General features: G+C 37.2%; 1 protein-coding gene across 1 annotated transcript in view; it reads right to left on the reverse strand.

Annotated features, from left to right (window-relative positions):
• camta1a (calmodulin binding transcription activator 1a) overlaps window positions 1–18,643 on the reverse strand; it is a 385,900-nt gene that overhangs the window by 30,039 nt on the left and 337,218 nt on the right. Inside the window, exon 7 of the mRNA XM_016257232.1 lies at window positions 3,609–3,762. Coding sequence (XP_016112718.1) covers window positions 3,609–3,762 — 154 coding nt within the window. The remainder of the gene's footprint in view (window positions 1–3,608; window positions 3,763–18,643) is intronic.

The following is an 18,643-nucleotide window of genomic DNA, read 5'->3' on the forward strand; positions in this document are numbered from 1 at the left end:
TAAACTGGGGTGCACTGCATACATCCCCGGGGGGGAGCACAGAGTGTCCTCTGGGTGCTCAAGAAAATATTTGGGTAGTTGTGGAATTTCAGCTGTCCTGTTTTTCATCTAAAAGTATTTAAAAAAAAATGCAGTTGTTAAGGGAAAGTGTAATTAATAAATCTTTAGATAAAATATTAATATGAATGTTAATATAAAAATCTAACATTACAAAATATTTTTTAGAATGCTAAGTCTAGCTTGCAAATCATATTTTAATGCAACATTTTGGTGAAATGTACACAAAACAAAATTTTTTATAAAATATTTGTAATAATAATAAAACTGATTTATCACACCACAGGGCCATTTAAAACTAAGTAATTAAGATTAGTAAAATATCTGTATAATTCAAAATATAATAAAAAATGTAGACAAATTTAACAAATGGCATATTACATTACAAAATAAACTTCTTTTGCACATTTAACTTTTAAACAATATTTGTTTAATATTACATTTATTCTTAATTGTATTTACGTTTACAATTACATTTGTGTATATGTTATTAATTTTAGGGCTTTGGAAGACTTTGAAACTTCTGGATTAAATGCTGCAGACAAATCAAATCAAACATTCTCTCCGCCAGCCGCATCCATATCCACAAGCTCAAAGCACCTCATAACCACACCCATCAACTTGTATCTTTAATCGCAGCCTATCTCCAGGAAACATAAATCACATGAGATATCTCGCACACTGCTGTGCGTGTGTGTGTGTTTATAACCACTGTCTGATCATCTGCTCATGCAGCAGTGAGGGGGCTTCAGGCATGGCTGGTCCCCGGTCTCTTAAATTACATCAGCGGAGAGGAATGAATCAGGCCGGCGCGTTCTTCTCTCCAGCTGTAGTGTGCAACCGTTGCCTTCCATGACCTGCCATCTGACCTCTGCTGCACACACCTACTTCAACATGAAACAACGTTTGCAATGTATTTGACTAGGGTAAGATGATGTATTTCTAAGTGATAATAGATATTTAACAACTACAAATCTAGAATTCATTATATTGTGAAAAGTGTTCTCTATATGACAGTGGTTGAACTAAATAAAAGAAGAACCAAAGAGTTATTGGTGAAAAAAAGGAATTGTTTACCTTTAAGTACAATAATGAGATAGCAGTCAGAAAAAATTATTTTATTAAATGTTTCTTATAATGCATTAAGGTAGACTTCTAGATAACAGGAGAGCTTAAAGCTTTGATGATGAATTACAATACATCTCAGAAGCTTTGTAAAAACTTCAAAATCACCCTGTATAACAGAGCTTGAAGGCAAAAATAACTAATCTATATTTCACACTACAATGTTGAAACGCTCATTTTGTGCAAAGCAGGTAATGACGCAACCTCATCACTGATTCATTTCTACAATATCTGATGCAAATGCATTAAAAATTAAAATTAAAAAGCGGAGAAACAGAAACTTCTCTGCAACCTATCGACAGTTACAGAAGTCTTTCTCTGAGGACTGTCAGTCGAGGAATGCACCGCTCCTAAAGCATTCAATCCCAACTGCACACCTCGTCCTGTTAATGAATGCAAGCTGTTTTTGTATGATATGGGTCACTCAAGGGAACACATTGGGTTTGTAGAGCTGATGTATAATGCATCCATGAATTATGCATGGCTAATAAGGTTTACAATGAATCTCCGACTATCAACAGGCTGCATGTCTGCAGCGCCACCACTAGGTGGTACTGTTGCCCTTCAGATGAGCTCACATCACGGATGGTTGTTTGAAGATATGAGGGTGAATCTTGTGGCCTTATTAGCCTAGTCTCAGTGCACCGGGCCTGACCGGTGGAAGACATCTCACACCTTTGCCATTGTCCACACCATTTGCAACGTTAATGACTTGCATGCGTTACGGCAAATGGTTTTGGGATAGATCAGGCATGGAGTGTAATGAACACATTAGTTTACTGCACGTGTCTTAAAGTCAATGTGAAAGGGAGCTCTTAAGTGATTGCCACGAGAGCTCTTAAGGGGATCGTAACACGCGGCAGCGATTACAATGTCAGCTGAGCTCGTCTGTATTCTCCACGCTGACATCCTGTGTCTAAAAGTGCTGACGCAAGGGATCCGACTTCATATATTCATTACCTTGACAGCCCCGTCCTAGTTCAAATGATCAATGCTAGGCATCACATACAGAGATGTGTCCTCATAAGACTCAGGGTAAACATTATTATATGCATGCCGCTGTCCCCTTTTTTACAACATCCTCATTAGACAGGTTTCCTCTGGTCAGTTCTGTGACCTAGACCTGTCGTAGACGAAAACATAAACACAGTGTAAGAATAAAGCACGGGCAAAGCGGTGCTGGACGTGTGAAGGGATTTCTGGCGAGTCAGACACTCTTCCGCCCACTCACTGGCATCAATCAATACATCACTGCTCTCCTCCACTGACTGACTGGAAACCAACGTGCTTTATCACTCTGGACAGTGAGACGCAGGCAAGAGGCTCCACTGACCCTGGGACACCCGGGCGCCTCGGAGTGGGTGAGGTAATAATCATGTCAAGGCTTCCACATGGAGACTCCTGCTATGAACAAGGGCACAAGTTGCAGCAGGAAACATTTGCCTGGAGTAGGCTGAGCTGGGAAAGACTAACCTCTCATGAAACATTGCATAACTAAAACAGCACCGGGCTTGCATAAATAATACAGAAATTACAGAAGACATTGTCAAGTATCGTTAGACTAGTTTACACTGCCCTAACCAGAACCAACAGCTGTTGGGGTTTGTTGGGGCAGTGTGAACCACAATGGACACTGATTTCTCACAAAGGCCTTTTCTAGAGTGCAAAACATTCACCGTATCTTTGCTAGTTTTCCAGAAAAAATATTTAATTAGATTTACCTGAGATGCAAATTTGCTACATCTAATATTATTCTGTAAAATATAATAGATATGTAACATTAAAAATTTGAAAATCAATTTCAAGATAGGTAATATGGAGTTTTGAAGTCCATTTGATTTATTTTTTAAGCATAAAACTCATTAAATTTATTTTTTCTATACATTAACGTATATATTTTAGTAACACACACACACACACACCCATTCAAATGGTTAGTACTTTTTTTTTTTTTTACATAAATACTTCTATTCACCAAGGATGCATTAAATTAATCAGAAATGACAGGAAAGACTTTTACATTATTAAAAAAATCAATTTCAAATAAATGCTGTTCATTTGATCTTTCTATTCATCAAAGAATCCTGAAAAATATTTTTTGCATGGTTTTCACAAAAAAAATTAAGGCGCACAACTGTTTTTAACAAAAACATATCAAATGATAAAAGAGTTATTTTAAGTTGTATTACATATTTCACAATATCACTGTGTTTTATAATATAATATAATACTATTTTGATTAAATAAATGCAACATCTAAGTCAAAAAAAGAAAATATTAATAAATTAAATTATATTGACCCCAAACCTTTGAATGGCAGTTTGGTAATGGTATTTCTTGAAACACTGTTTGCAGTGATCACTTAAAACATGCATAAGAAGAGACAGGTTATGCATTCAGTTGATGGAATGTGATTGGACACTCACACATGGGTTTCAGCTGGCCAATGAGTTCCTCCTTCGTCCATTTGGCCCATTCTTTCTTGTCTGTATTGATGGAGCACAGGATGGGCCCACATGGCTTCCCACAATCCTCGATAGCTGGCACATTCAGGTAGTGGACCAGGACAATGTCTGGGTTCTGGGGAAAGGACAGGACCAAGAGAAAGAAAGAGGAAAAGAAAAAAAGAAGATGAGGTGTGGTGAGTATAAAGGTCTGACTGAAGAAGCAGCAGTACCCTGGAAACAGATGGGGCAACAACATACATACACATAAAAATAATGAATAAAAATTGTGTTAATGCATGTTCATAACTACACTCTTAAAAATAAAGGTGCTTCACAATGCCATAGAATAACCTTTTTGTCTAAATGGTTCCATAAAGAACCTTTAACATCTGAAGAACCTTTCTGTTTGACAAAAGGTTCTTTGTGGCGAAAAAAGGTTCTTGAGATTATAAAAAGGTAAGAAAGAGATGGTTCTTTAAAGAACTTTGACTGAATGGTTCTTTGTGGAACTAAAAATGGTTCTTCTATGGCATCGCTTGAAGAACCTTTTGAAGCACCTTTATTTTTAAGAGTGTGGTTAGCATATTTAGCAGCTAGCCACTTGACAACATTTATGGAGTGACTGAAACAGAGAATTAAGTGAAATATGCCATTCACTGCCTGTTCTTCTCCATCATTTGAGGAATTATTGCTAGAAAACACACAAATGTCTACTATTCTGTATAAAATTGCTTAGAGTCTGCTTTCCACAGGCAGTACAAGCGCAACATTAATTGCACAGGCAAATAGCGCTGAGTCTTGTGAATAAGGTGTAATCTATAATAAACCTAATTTACATAGAAAGAAGGCGTGTTTGTGCTGAAAAGAATGACAATGATTTAATTTAAATACACACAGCGGCGCCTGGTTAAGCTAAGAGCGGTTAGTGAATAAAACCGTTTGTGCGCAAAAGTGGCGCAACTGTTTACTGATGGTACATAGTGCCAAAGTTATTCACAGAGAGGATAAAACCAGGGACAGATCATCCTAAACAGGGATCTTCATGTGAACACAGGAGGAGTTGTGTGAGGCTTACAAAGCACCTGTTTTTTTGTAACATTATGGTTGTCAACTCAAAGTAAGGGCTTGGTGTATATATATAAACAAATTCTATAAATTTGAAGTCAGCAAGTGTTCGCTGGATACATTTTGACAGCTTATGAATAAAAGCGTTGTTTAAAGCATATCTAGCCAGAGTGAATAACAACAATTCTGTTCTGTAATCATAAATTGCGATGATTACAGTGTTGTAAACAGTCACAGAACAAGCGGTCCCCTGTCACCACGGAGATCACACACACACACACAAACACACACACACACACACACACACACACAATCTGACTCGTTCCAGCACACCAACATTTGAATGTCATGTGAAATACAGATACATAACGCATACACGAAAACCAAATCCGTACACTGAAAAACTGAAGAAAACTGTCCCTTTCATTAGCATTTTTATTAGTTTTATGAGCATTACGTGCTGAGTGAATTGGGGGCTGCGGTTCTGCGCTGCCTCCCGGCCTGCAGCATTACACTTCGACGTACATGTGCAAAATCTATGCGAACTGCATGCTCAATGGGGTAATACACACAAAGAAAGACATTCATACAGCCACTGGCACTTTTACAGAAAGCACCACGGTAACCACACCTGATCATGGCCATGTCCGAAAGCTAATAAATGCTGCCTTAGCAGGCAGTATATACAAAGGTAAGAGACTTTACTACTAAAATACATTCACCAGGTCAGAAGATAACACATACTGATGAAATATACACTGCGCTGCCTACTGTATGATTTCCCACAATCTCAAAATTAGAGCAGTTGAAAGTAGTATATTTATTTAAACTATTTTTTTTTATTATTTATATTTTTAATAATGATTTTTATGTGTTATTTATAATTTTTATCATAATAAATAATATAATTTAGTAATACATGTATTATTAAACGTATAACTTTATTTTAATAAATAAATTTATACATTTATAATTTATTTTGATTAACTGATTAACAAATGAGCATTGTTAGCCAAATATACACATAAATATAATATAATATAATATAATATAATATAATATAATATAATATAATATATCATATCATATAATATATTAATTGCCGCAAATATAGACTTTATTTTCATATATTTTTTTTTCTTTTGATTTTGGGGTGAATTATGACCTAGACATTTCTTGGGAAATTCACCGATATAAGAGAAACCCAGGCTTTTTTCAGACATTTTCAGAGGGATAGATAATCCACAGATGAGCCAAAACGTCATGATGCATTGGAAATCTGGTCTAAAACCGGTATCCTTAGAAGGATAATAATACTAAATGCTGCCTGTTTAGCCGTTGATGGAAGCTGCTTTAGTTTCAGACAAAGCTGGTCATACTAGACATCTCTGAACCCCTCTATTACAGTGCTGTTGACTAGGCAGTTTCAGACTGACATTTCCTCTTTCAAACAGTCTTCTGACTACAACTGAATAGACTGCAAATCACAATTAGAAAGAGCATTGACAATCTCTGTGTGGGACTAACAAGCCTTGAACAGTGACCACTGAGAGAGGGGACAAAATCAGCAGGACAGAAAAGGGCGACAGAACAAATCAAAAGCTAAATTCAGAGCGCTGAAAATCAAACAGCCCTGTAATTCACAGCGAGAACTTTTGATTGAACTCTTCAACCAGCACACTTGATATTCAAAGTGAATGTGTCAAGGTGTTTGAACAGCACCTTTGATGGATTAAAAGGAAAAGATTTGATTTAAAATTTAAATCCATAGGAAATCTGTCTTCACGAGAGGATTTTAAGAGTAAGTACTGGTGTACTATTCTCTTTCAAGTGGATGGAGGGAGTGTGCTGGACCGGTGCATGGTTGGGGAGGGCGAGCTGAGGATGCACTGCTGCTGTGGCCGTGAGCTTGTGGAAGCACACACCAGCACTACATCTCCATATGGCACAAGCAGCTGTGGTGAGCACCAGGCCATGCCCTCAATCCTTAACCAGCATGAGAGGGGTAAGTAAAAACCAGACAAACATAAAAACATTCTCAAGCATATATGGGTGAAACTGCATGGTGTCAAAATGTCTGTTTATATATATATATATATATATATATATATATATATTTTTTTTTTGTTGTTGCTTAAATAAAATAGTCTTTTTTTCAGATTTCGTTTTTGCATTATTTTCGTGATAATGAAGCACATTTAAACCTCCATCTCTATTTGTCAAATTTAATTTTTTGTAATTATAATAAAACATTTTTTAAATAAATGATCTCAATTAAAATTTCAACAATATTTACACATATATACACAAACTTTACATACAATTTAATAATAATAATTACTATTTTATATATATATATATATATATATTGTTCTATATTTTATTTATACTATATACTTTTATATTGTATATAATATATAAAATACTTATAATGGGTTATAATACATAATCTTTTACTATATGTTTAATTGTATACATTTAATGTCATCATTTATGGATATATATTATATTTTGTGTCATGGCAAGATGAATTTCAATACAGTATTTTAAATAAAATAGTCACAAATCAAAAATCTTAATGGTCCTAAAACAAGCTTGATTTTCTTATGCAAAAAAATTATTTATTTTATTTTTTCCAATTGATTTTGGGGTGAATTATGACTGATATTTCATGAAATTTATATAAGCATACAGAGTAAAAAAGACAGCCAACTCACATATTCACCCCTTCAAAATAAAAACAACAACAAAAAAACCCACATACATACCAACAGAATCCAATACATCCATGACCACCACATACACCCACACACACACACACACACACACACACACACACACACGCACGCACACACACACACACACGCACACACACGCACATTTCTTTTTTCGATCACTCCTACGCAGATACATCCGTCCCTGTTTTACAATGCACATTTGGCAGACTTACAACCCATCCAAATACAAGTAATCTGTGAAGCTATGCTTCAGTCGTAAATTCAAGAGTGAGCCACAAGCGTATGACATCTACAGCTCACTCCTTTCTCGCTCTATCTCTTCACGCACCCACACAATCACGCTTGCACCCCCTCAAGACCCTCGCTCTCTTTCCGATGGCACAACAACACAATGAAAATGTGGAGTGTCTAATAAATCTATCAGGATGCAAACTTAATTTAATTTAATTTCCTGCTGGCTGCTCTCTTTTAATAACGCAAGTTTTCATCCAACAAACTAAAGAAGGAGGAAACTTTCGGCCTGGATACTATTTGGTGGAGAAAATGGGATCTCATTATGGTATTGATTAATTGTGCAATGTAATCTTTAGGCCATGTTTGTGGTACACCTCCATGGAGAACCAGGGCTTGCTTCCAGGTTTGTTGATGTGGGAGAAGGGAGTCGAAGTTTGGATAGAGTTGCAGCGTGTGCAGGGCTTGTGGTATTGCGCAAACTGCATTTTTCATTATTAAAGGCATTCATTAGAGCTCAGCACCTTTACGCTAGGCTCATCCCTGGAGTGCAGAGGCATGTAGATCTTATACAACCGGTCCACAGAACCTGTGTTTATCCCTTGATTTCACTATTTAAGAGCATTAAAAGCTAAATGAAGGTAAAATAAACTTAATTAGGAAGTGTTCTGTGCTTGAATTCACAGAAATTGTTCTCTTACTCGAGTCAAGTTTTTCATTGGTAAGCAAGAAAAACAATTAAAGCTTGTTGTTTTTTTGCTTTAAGCCTGCAGAAAGAAAGCAGATCTTAATTCTAAAGGTGTTTCTCTGTGTGTGTGTATGCGCGTCTGGGGGACACACAGGTACCTGGAAGCACTGTGGTAACCTGGCAACTAGTAGCTGGACGCCCACATGCATGAAGCCAATGTGGTCATGAGTGCTGCCCCATAGCTGGCCCTGAGTGCTATAAATATCCACTAGTAATAGCTTCAGGGTCATTACTGCTGCTCGGGCCTGCTTCCAGCCAGCATCAACTCCAACCTGAAGGGCTGGGAAGAAGGACAGGGTTTCAAATAGGTATCTGCATATTACGGATGATTTATTGCAGCGTGGGGGTGGGACGGCGTGTTCTGGCAGATAAGTGCCTGTGCGTATGAGATTGTCTTTGAGTTGGACTTGTTTGAAAGCAGGTCATTTGGGCTTCATATTTAGCTGGCGCTGGTTCAGATCTGGACAAATGAGAACATTATGTTACTTGTTTTGAAGCAGGATTGCTGCTTCCGGTCATGTGAATGAGTCACTTCTGCTTTTATGTCCCCATTAAATGTCTAAATAAACTGGACAAAATTTTACACACACATTTTGTGACATACATGACATCATCCTGCAGGAAGGGACGTTTTTGGTGTGTAAATGGCAGCACAAACATGAGCAAGTAATTATAACTATATATATATATATATATATATATATATATTTTTTAGTCAAGCACATATTAATTCCTTATTCTGCATAAGCAAAGTCCCCATATTTGACTTAAGAGACGCATACTAGTTTCTGCCTGGCATAACATCCTATTAATCTTAATCTCAATCATTGGTGTGAATTTGCTTCCAGCAGTAGCTGTTTGAACAACAACAGACAGGGAGAGCGTTTGGGAAATTATGGCGCAACATAACCAGCACGAATGCTAAAAACTTAAAAGCTGAAAGAGAAAGTCTTGGCACTGGAACAAAAAGAACCTCATCAAGGTTAAATATCTTAATTAAGCTAAAAAGCACATAAACGAGTCCAAGAGAAGAAAGAACCAGTGCTTATGTAGCTCTGAGAGGAAAAAAACCTCAGCGAGGAGTTCAAAGCCGCGGCACAAAAAGACACGGCCAAGCACGGCACTCGGTTGACAGGAAACCCCTAGAGGATTGTGGGAAAAAAGCATGGGAGAAACAGATCCTCTGACTCATTTCTTGTGAGCGTGGTGAGGAACATACCCACTGGGTGTACAAGCAGACCCATTTCACTAACCCATGTTACATAAATCACAGCACTTCTGAAATGCCGCAACAAATATTTAACTTTTTTGTCTCCATCTGTCTCACTATTTTTAACTTGATAGAAGTGTTGTGCTCTCAGAGTACCGCTGGGCTCAGTTCTGGAGGAATACGATGTACTCCAGACATGATGTAGAGGTCAGAGTCACAGTGGAGCGTCAAGAATGTTCTCTCTCCGAAAAAACAGCAACCTTCAAGAGAATGGAGTGTCTAACAGGTTGTTCACTGGAGTGAAATGGAAATAGTTGGGAGTGTAAGGATGTGGGTGAAGTTCAGCATTTAGAGTGTGTGAAAGCAAGAGAGAGTATACAGTATGCAAATGTGAGTGTGTGATACAATGTGGGCACATATAATGACCAATCCAGATGTTTAAATGTGTTTTAGGTGCACCTATTTGAAACCCTGTCCTTCTCTAAGTAGAAGAAAGAAAGTCATACCACTGTTATTTTAGTATGTATATTACTATACAATGAAAAATAAATAGTGTAGAAACAATTTCACTCAGAAATTGTTAGTAAATTTCACAATTAATTACAAAGACAGCAAGTAACACAATTAATTACATATGTAATTTTTAAGTAGAAAGTTAGAGAAAGACTAGACTAGTATTGTCTTGTGAAACAAATGTCAAAAATCATTTTTACAGCGTTTTTGTTCATATTTTGTTAATATTTTAAATGAGATTTTTTCTATTTTCTGTGTTAATTTTAAAAAAGTTTTAGAAATTTTAGTTTTTATTCATTATTATTTAACAAAAATGAGAAATGTTGCCTTAGCAATTAGCTGAAATAAAGTAACTTTAATATAGTGATTCATTTTTTAAAATCCCTAGTTCGAGGCAAAATTTCCATCACATAAAACATATTTTGCATGTTTTGTGTGTTCATTAGCTCTAAAATGATCACTGATCAAATCTGTTTTGGTTTACTGTTTTCATTATTAGAATTGTTCAAAATAAATACTGTTTAGTTACAATGTTCAAATGTTGTTCTGAAATAGTTTTGTTTGTGTGTGGTTCCATGGGTAGATGAGTTCTGAATTGATATACATATAGCCTATGTAGTATGCAGTGCCATAATGGAGTCTCTAAATAGCCTTTTTGAAAGGATTCCTAGACTTTTCTTGAAATAAAAGATCTAAACTACTTTTCCTAAGATTTTCTTTAAATAAAATACCATAAAGATGTACTTTAAAAATGTTTTATTTCTGCTTTTATTTCAGGAAAAGTTTATTTCAAAAATGCCATTAGGAGACCTGGTAACCAAATTACCAAATTAGTCAACAATACAAATACTGTTCAGAAATAGTTTTTTCTTGCGTGTTATGGTGGGCAGAGCAGTTCTGAATTGATATAGCTTTTATTTCAGGAAAAGTTTAGGCGTCCTTTCAAAAATGCCATTAGGAGACCTGGTAACCAAATTACCAAATTAGTCAACAATACAAATACTGTTCAGAAATATTTTTTTCTTGCGTGTTATGGTGGGCAGAGCAGTTTTGAATTGATATACATATATGCATTATGTAGTTTTGCCTCATTTGGTTACCAGGTGTCAATTTGGAGTCTCCAAATGGCTTTTTTGAAAAAACGCCTAGACTTTTTTTTAAATAAAAGCTTACAGAAACTACATTTTTGGGAGTATCATCTTCAAATTTGAATAAAAATATGGTCAGACATTCAGCTTTATCTTTATGGTGTTTTCAGGCATTTGGCATGAAAGCCTCGTCCATTTTTCCATTAGTGAATTTCATTCAAAGATATCGTGAGTCACTTTCATGTACATTTTGCCTTGTTTTACTCTGTTGCTATACTAATTTTGAGTTATTATGACTCCAGAGTAACAAAGGTTCAAGTTTCTAGTTTCAAACAATACCAGAGTTATAAATATAGACCATAGGGTTCAAGAGCCACAGACATTTTTATTTGGGTATATCGTTTTTCAGAAAATGCTCAAAAACAGGGGCGCACAGTAAGTGGTTAAAGATAAATAAATAATATGCTTATTTTCTAAATCTTAAAATCTATCAAAAATATGAATTATTAGTAACATAATAATATAACAATTCATATATATATTGTTTGGTTTTAGTTAACAAAAATAACCATGAGTGTGAGCAAATAATGTCAGTCTGTACAGTTAACTAAAATGTCTCTTTAAAGGGATATTTAACCCACAATTTACAATTCTGCCAGTATTTTCTCACCCTCATGGGATTTTAAACCTGTATGACTTATTTGCAGAACAAAAATGGTCCATATAAAAAAAGTCAAAACAATGGACCCCACTGACCTTCACTGTATGAATACATTTTTCAAAATATGTTCTTTTGTGTTCCACAGAAGAAAGAAATGAATACCATTTTAGAACAAAATAAGGGCGAGTAAATGACAGAATTTTCATATTTAGGCAAAACTGTCCCTTTAAGAGTGCGTGTGCCATGTGTGTGTGTTTATGAGCGAGAGAGGTGATTAAAGCCTTGCCCTGGCGGGTGCCCTGGCTGTAGCATGGTGATGGATGAAGCAGTGTGTCCGTCATTAGGCAGTAGGCTGGCCCCTGGCACCCACACTCAGCTCTTAAATGTATCCATACCTCGCTGTCCCCCAGTGCTGCTGTTCATTTCAAGGTCAATTGACTCAGTGCTGTGCCGGGCACAAAACATCCCCCTTTCTTCATAGTTTTATTTCCCATTACTGACTGGTTTGCTTGTGTGTGTGTGTTTGTACATAAGCGCTTGCGTGTGTGGGTGTATATGACACGTCAAAGCCGATGGTGTGCAGCAAATCCCCTACAGCTTGTGTCTAGTACAGAGGAAGACCCTTCTATGAACCCTTTAATGTTTATGAGCCTGTATATGCAGAGCACTTTAAAGTGCAAGTTGGTAAAAGTCAGTCACTTTGCACGCAGTTATAAAAGCGATGATGTCACTTCCTCCCAGTGCCACCTGTTTAGCACAGCTTGTTTTTCTTATAGCTGAGCCAGCAACAGGCAGCAACATCAGTCTCACAAATGGAAATTTCCATATATAAGGTTCAAAATTAATGTTTTGCCAACAGCAAGTGGATTAAGAAAGCTTCCTAGCCATGAGTATTTCTTTTCTTGTATATTTGCAGAAAACATTGGAGGTCAGTGTGTCACTCGCAGCAAAAGTCTTAATGTGAAATGCTATCTTTAAAGTCATACTCATATTTTTGTAGCTAAAGGCAAGTAACATATGTGTGTTTCTTTAACTAGATGCATATTTGGCCCAGTGGGCTTTATGTCCATATATACACTGAATTCTGTCATTTTTTTCTAAAATGAATAAACAATAATTCCCATTTTTGATTGTATTCCAAGATTAAGTTTTAGGAAAAAATAAAACGAATAAAGAAAGTGTTTATTAATAGGGGAAAAATAGTTTGATGCAATGGAAATGATGCCACAGCTAAAGTAATAATAACAGGTATTAATCACTATATTATTATTTTACTAGTAATTTATATTTTTAAAATGATTGACCAAGTTTAAAATTTAGGGAATGAATGAATGAATGAATACTTTACAATACAATATGTATTATTATCGACAAAGTTGTTGATGAAAAACTGATGAATGTTTTTAAATAATAGATTTAAATAATTATATCATTATTTTACTAATAATTCATATTTTTCATAGACTGACCAAGTTTTAATAAAATGATTCAATAACATATATATATATATACATATATATATATATATATTTTAAATATTTGTTATTAATTTGTATTATTTTGTACTCATTCAAGCTGATTTGGATAAAAGCTTTTTGCTAAATGAATTAAGAAAAATTTAAAATCTATACATAAAAAGCATTTTAAAAGTAGAAAAAAAAAGATCTTGATATACAGTAACAAAAATAAAAGAAAAAGTTTAAATCTGTTTTGACAAAAAGCAGTCCCTGGGACATACAAGTGCAGAAAGTTGAAGAAACACCCATCTAACATGTTAGATGACCTTCTGTTGGAAAGCAGCAACTCAGTCAACAGCAACATCAATACTAAAAATCATGAACTGTTATATTCAAACATTCAAACATTGATTAAATACCAACCCCGGCACCCACCAAATTCTGCCTGCAGTCTCAGGCTACTGCTGTGAGATGGCTAGCTGATCTAATGCCCACAATACAAACACACAAACATACACATTCCATGTGCAACTCCCCAGAAAGCTGCACGCACCACAGGAGGTGCATGTTAATCCCAGTCCCACGGGATGCACAGTAGGAAATGGGTGAGGAATGCAGCATGGCTATATGACAACTCCTCACTTCATGCTTGAGCGTGTTAAACGACCTCAGCATCAGCCGCTGCTTCTCAAGGACTGTGGTGTACTGTTCTCTCTCGTTAGGTCTCAGTTCGGCTCCTCTCGACAGACATGAGAGAGAAAAGCGTGTGGAGTGGTGTTAGAGAATGTAACTTTTGAGGAAGAGGACGGAGCCGGTGCAAAGCACGGCAGAGCGCTTCTGCAGGAGCCAGAGGCTGAGGCCTGTGATGTTTAATTCAGCAGCCCATAATGACTCAGATGAAGTCAAGAGCCAGCTTTAAATAACTTAGCTTCCAGGGCCAGAACTACTCAGCTCACAAGAGTGTGTCCATGGAGCGTGCGGTTATGTGTTTGCCCAGGTGTCAACATATAGTTCTGCAAAAAAACAAACAAAAAAAACTGTATTCTCCTGTCTCTTTGGAGTACATGTTCATTGCAGATCGAATTGGAGTTTGCATGGAGCACAGAGGACAAAATGTAGGTGTTACTGTAAAAGTACAGATTCCACCTTGGCTGCCACTAGAGTTTCAGCTATTCATCTGGCAGCTGCTTTAACACCGGTGGGCTACCTCTCCATTAGCTCTGCCCTGAGCAGACCGGGAGCAGGCCGTCTGGGAGCCATCAGTCTGCTGTGATGGGCACAGTGGAGCTTGGTGACTATGGTCCTAATGCCCAAAGTCTCTCACAGGAAGTGCATGTGTCAGTGAAGAACACAGCAAAGTCAGCCAGCCCTTGCACTCGCTCTAACCCTGCCGGTTAACCAGCTTATGTTGGGTTTTAGAAGATGGTGCCCCAACCAGGCTTCTCATCCAGATTCAGCAATAATCTTTTTGGTGAAGCTGGTTAACCTGCCAGCACCAATCTTGCACTAACTACCATAAATAACAATGAGAAAACTCTTTGCCTAGATCAGTATTTCCGTGTTTTTAGTTGAGATTTGAAGGAGGAGATGGTAGAGATGCAGACTCTCTGCAACATCTGTTCCTTTAAATCTCAACTAAAAAAACATATTTTCTCAGTTGTTTTCAGCTCACCTCTGTAGTCTTTATTATTTAGTTGGTTATTATTTATGTTGTTTGCTTATAGCTTACATATGCATGAATGTTTGTAACTGTTGTTATATCTTCACATCATTTTGTTTTAGTTCAGTGACCTTGACCTTGGGAGTTTTTTTATAATTTTTTATTTATTTTGGTTTCAGTAGAAGTTGAAAATCCTTAAAAAAAAGACCAATTGACTAGAGAAGGAAAAATTTAGTTTTCTTGTTTTTCAGTTTATTTTTATTTGTTTTTTTGCAGTGCAAGCTGGGCCAGATTAGAAATTCATGCTTGTCTAAGCTGTTTTTGTTTCAGCAGGGAAGTCTTAGCTTTGATTCTAATGCTAAATGTGAGTCTAAGCCAGAGTCTGAACCTTGTATACCAGAATCATAATGTGCAGATAATGCTGAGGCCATCAATGATTTATATTTTGGGGAGAAGGCTCTGTATGGCAAACTGGTCCTTGAGTGCTAGGACTCCTGGTTCCTGATTGAATCACAGATAAGCCGATAGGATCAGGGACAGCAGATAATAGAAGATAGCATCTATAGTCTTAAAATGCTGTGGCAATAGCCTCGGTGTAATCTGGAAATGGCCTAGTGGGTACATTTCTGGACCAAAAGCAGTTAAACAAAACATTTTCCATGGCAATGATCCATCAACAACATGAAATCAGAATGCAAAATCAGAATGCTGCAATATTAAGTTCAGCTCTGAGAGGTCCAAGAGCACACTGACCACTCCAACTGGAAAGCCCCAGGGTGCAGGCGCTCAGGAGACACCCCCGGATGCCTACACACATAAACCCTCACCCTCTGGGACACGAACCAACCAGTAGTTGCCTAGCGACCGGCAGAATGAGTTAAGTCACTTTAAGAGAGACAGAGGTTTTGGACAGAGGGCAGAGCTAAGGATCTAAAATTGGTATGATGGCAGGTGAAACGAGTGAGGAAAAAGAGAAGCGAGAAAGGAGTAAATTGACAAAAATTGCTAAAAAAAATTCAAGAAAATAAGAAATGTTTCTTGAGCACCAAATCAGCATATTAGAATGATTTCTAAAGGATCATGTGACACTGAAGACTGGAGTAATGACTGCTGAAAAATATATTTAAAAAATTGCATTTTTTTGAGAAAAAAAAAGCAAGTCGCATATAAGTCGCATTTTATTTCATTCAGAATTAGGCCTAATGCCGACGCGAAATGTTTACAAACATTAACACACAACAAGTCCTTTCAATTAACAGTATTTAGAAAAGATCAAGAATTATAGCTATATAAACGGCAAGCCAAAACAATTCCATTTAGGCTAAAACAAAACTGAAACCAACGTTGGGTCTCTCATTCGACACAAAATCAAATGTTTCCGTATTCGAGATGTATTTGAATGCCAAAATATTATTTATTATGTAGCCTGCTTCACTGGCGTTCCAATATCCACGTAAAACAAAATGGTTTGCATAACATCACGGCGGTACAGTGATAACGCTTAACGGCACAGATTTTACTACCTACTTATTTAAACTGAGCAGTGTGTATTTTTCCCATATGTTTGACTGTATTTTATTATGATAACGAACAGGCTGCATTGTCAAGGTAGCAAAACTTAACTGTGTGTGCGCACATGCGGTGCAGGCGCAATCACTTGAATTTTTTCCTTCTAACAGTGGAAGCAACTACTCCTTTTAGTCATAAAGATAATCGGAATTTGTACATTCACAATAAAAACAAATCTTTGTGCTTTTGTAAAATAAGCCTAACGAAAAATAGGATCCGGCTTTCTGCCGTCTGTTTCCTTTCACGCAGCACAAAAATGAACTGAAACTCTGCATACTAGGCTACTTGTTGCAGGTTTTCTTTCGTTTTCTTAATTTATTATTTAAGTAAAAATATATTTCTCGTATAGGCCTATTATTATTATTATTGTTGTTTAATTATATTAATATAATATAATATTATTATTAATTATATACATATAGCCTAGCTTTATTATGTTTTTCTCAGCTCGTAAAAGCGCTGCAGGTGCATGATGTGATATGACCATGTGAATCCTCATGTTCTGTTGTTTGCAGCTTTTGTGCATGTAAAATTAATCCCTGGGAAACAAATGTTAGTATTTTTTAACGGGTCGCAGACACTTATCCTTTCTAATTTAATTCAATTCTAATTTAAAATAATCTTGTCGGTTAACGGTTAATAATCGGTTATCGAGTGTCGGTTGTCAGTTAGGAAAAATAACCGAAATGAACATCCCTAGTGGGGAAAATTATATTAACCAATAATATAATCAACTAGTCAACAAGTCAACTTTTCAACATACAGATGGCTAAACTCAAGCCCTCTACAGTACATTATTCTGTTTTACATGTAAATGTGTCCCATTACTGTATATGCATTGCAAATGCTTTTTCATGTTGCCTTTAAGAAAAAGCTCTCGCTCCCTACTGGATGACAAATACGCAGTGAAGGTCAGTCACCATTACGCAGAAAATTCTCTCCCCAGTGTGCAAGCAACCCGAAATCTCCCACTATCAATGGGAGCCAGCTGCCCTCTGAGATCTCCCCCGGTCCAAACTCAGGGCCGTGACAGAAATCGAGCAGTGCAGACCTGCTGCCGCGTAATAGGAAATTAATTGAGATCATCAATATGGTATTAATCATTAAGGCACAGGTGCTGAGATGGCACTTCTGCCTGAGTGAGCCTGTTAGCGATGCACACTTTTAAAAGTTTGACCTGCTGTTCGGTTAAAGTGTGTGCGAGAGCAAGGGCAAGAGGGAATGATAAAGATAGAGAAGAGCGAGTCTGTCCTGTGCTTATTAAGTCTGTTGACCAACATGCGGGGAAGGTGTCACAGCAAAACGCATCACCGTGAACGTCGAGATGCCATTCTGGTGAGCAAACACAAAAACCATCGGCTGCGTCCCTCCCTCGGCGAGGTGGGGTGTGGACAAACGTCACTCAGCGCTAATCAGGCAAACACAGCACAAATTGCAGCGACTACATTAAGCGGTTAGGCACGGCACGTCTCCAAACAGTTGAGGGTGTCTAACTGAGTGGACATTCCACTACATAATTTAAACATGGCACGGCTAGATAGCGCTCACGCTCTGAAGATGTACGGCAGCTGGGATCGATGCAGAGACAGGAGCGGCTCGCCGAGCAGTAGAGAGGAGACACGTGGCGCGACTGAATGCGGCCCGGTGTGGGGTCCGGTACCGCGCTTAAGTACGCCGAATATCAAACAAGCAGCAGGACAGGCGGAGGAGTCTTGACGAGCTCACTCGCATGGGTGTAAGGGTTGAGCTTATGAAAAGTTTATGAGTTCTGCTCAAAACAGATTGATTCGGGGTTAAAGCAAATACCAAGCCAGAAAAGCCCTGAAGCTGAGAGAGTGGGTAAAGACAAAAGCAAAGAGAAAGAGAGCAAGGGTGAGTCACAGAGAAACATGGAGAAAGAGGAGAGTGTTACAGAGGCTCGGTACAAAAAAAATATTATATATACATATACAGTGGGTACGGAAAGTATTCAGACCCCCTTAAATTTTTCTCTCTTTGTTATATTGCAGCCATTTGCTAAAATCATTGAAGTTAATTTTTTTTCATCATTAATGTACACACAGCACCCCATATT

Source organism: Sinocyclocheilus grahami, unplaced genomic scaffold, assembly GCF_001515645.1.
Source record: "Sinocyclocheilus grahami isolate Dianchi unplaced genomic scaffold, SAMN03320097.WGS_v1.1 scaffold29.1, whole genome shotgun sequence".
NCBI lineage: Eukaryota > Metazoa > Chordata > Actinopteri > Cypriniformes > Cyprinidae > Sinocyclocheilus > Sinocyclocheilus grahami.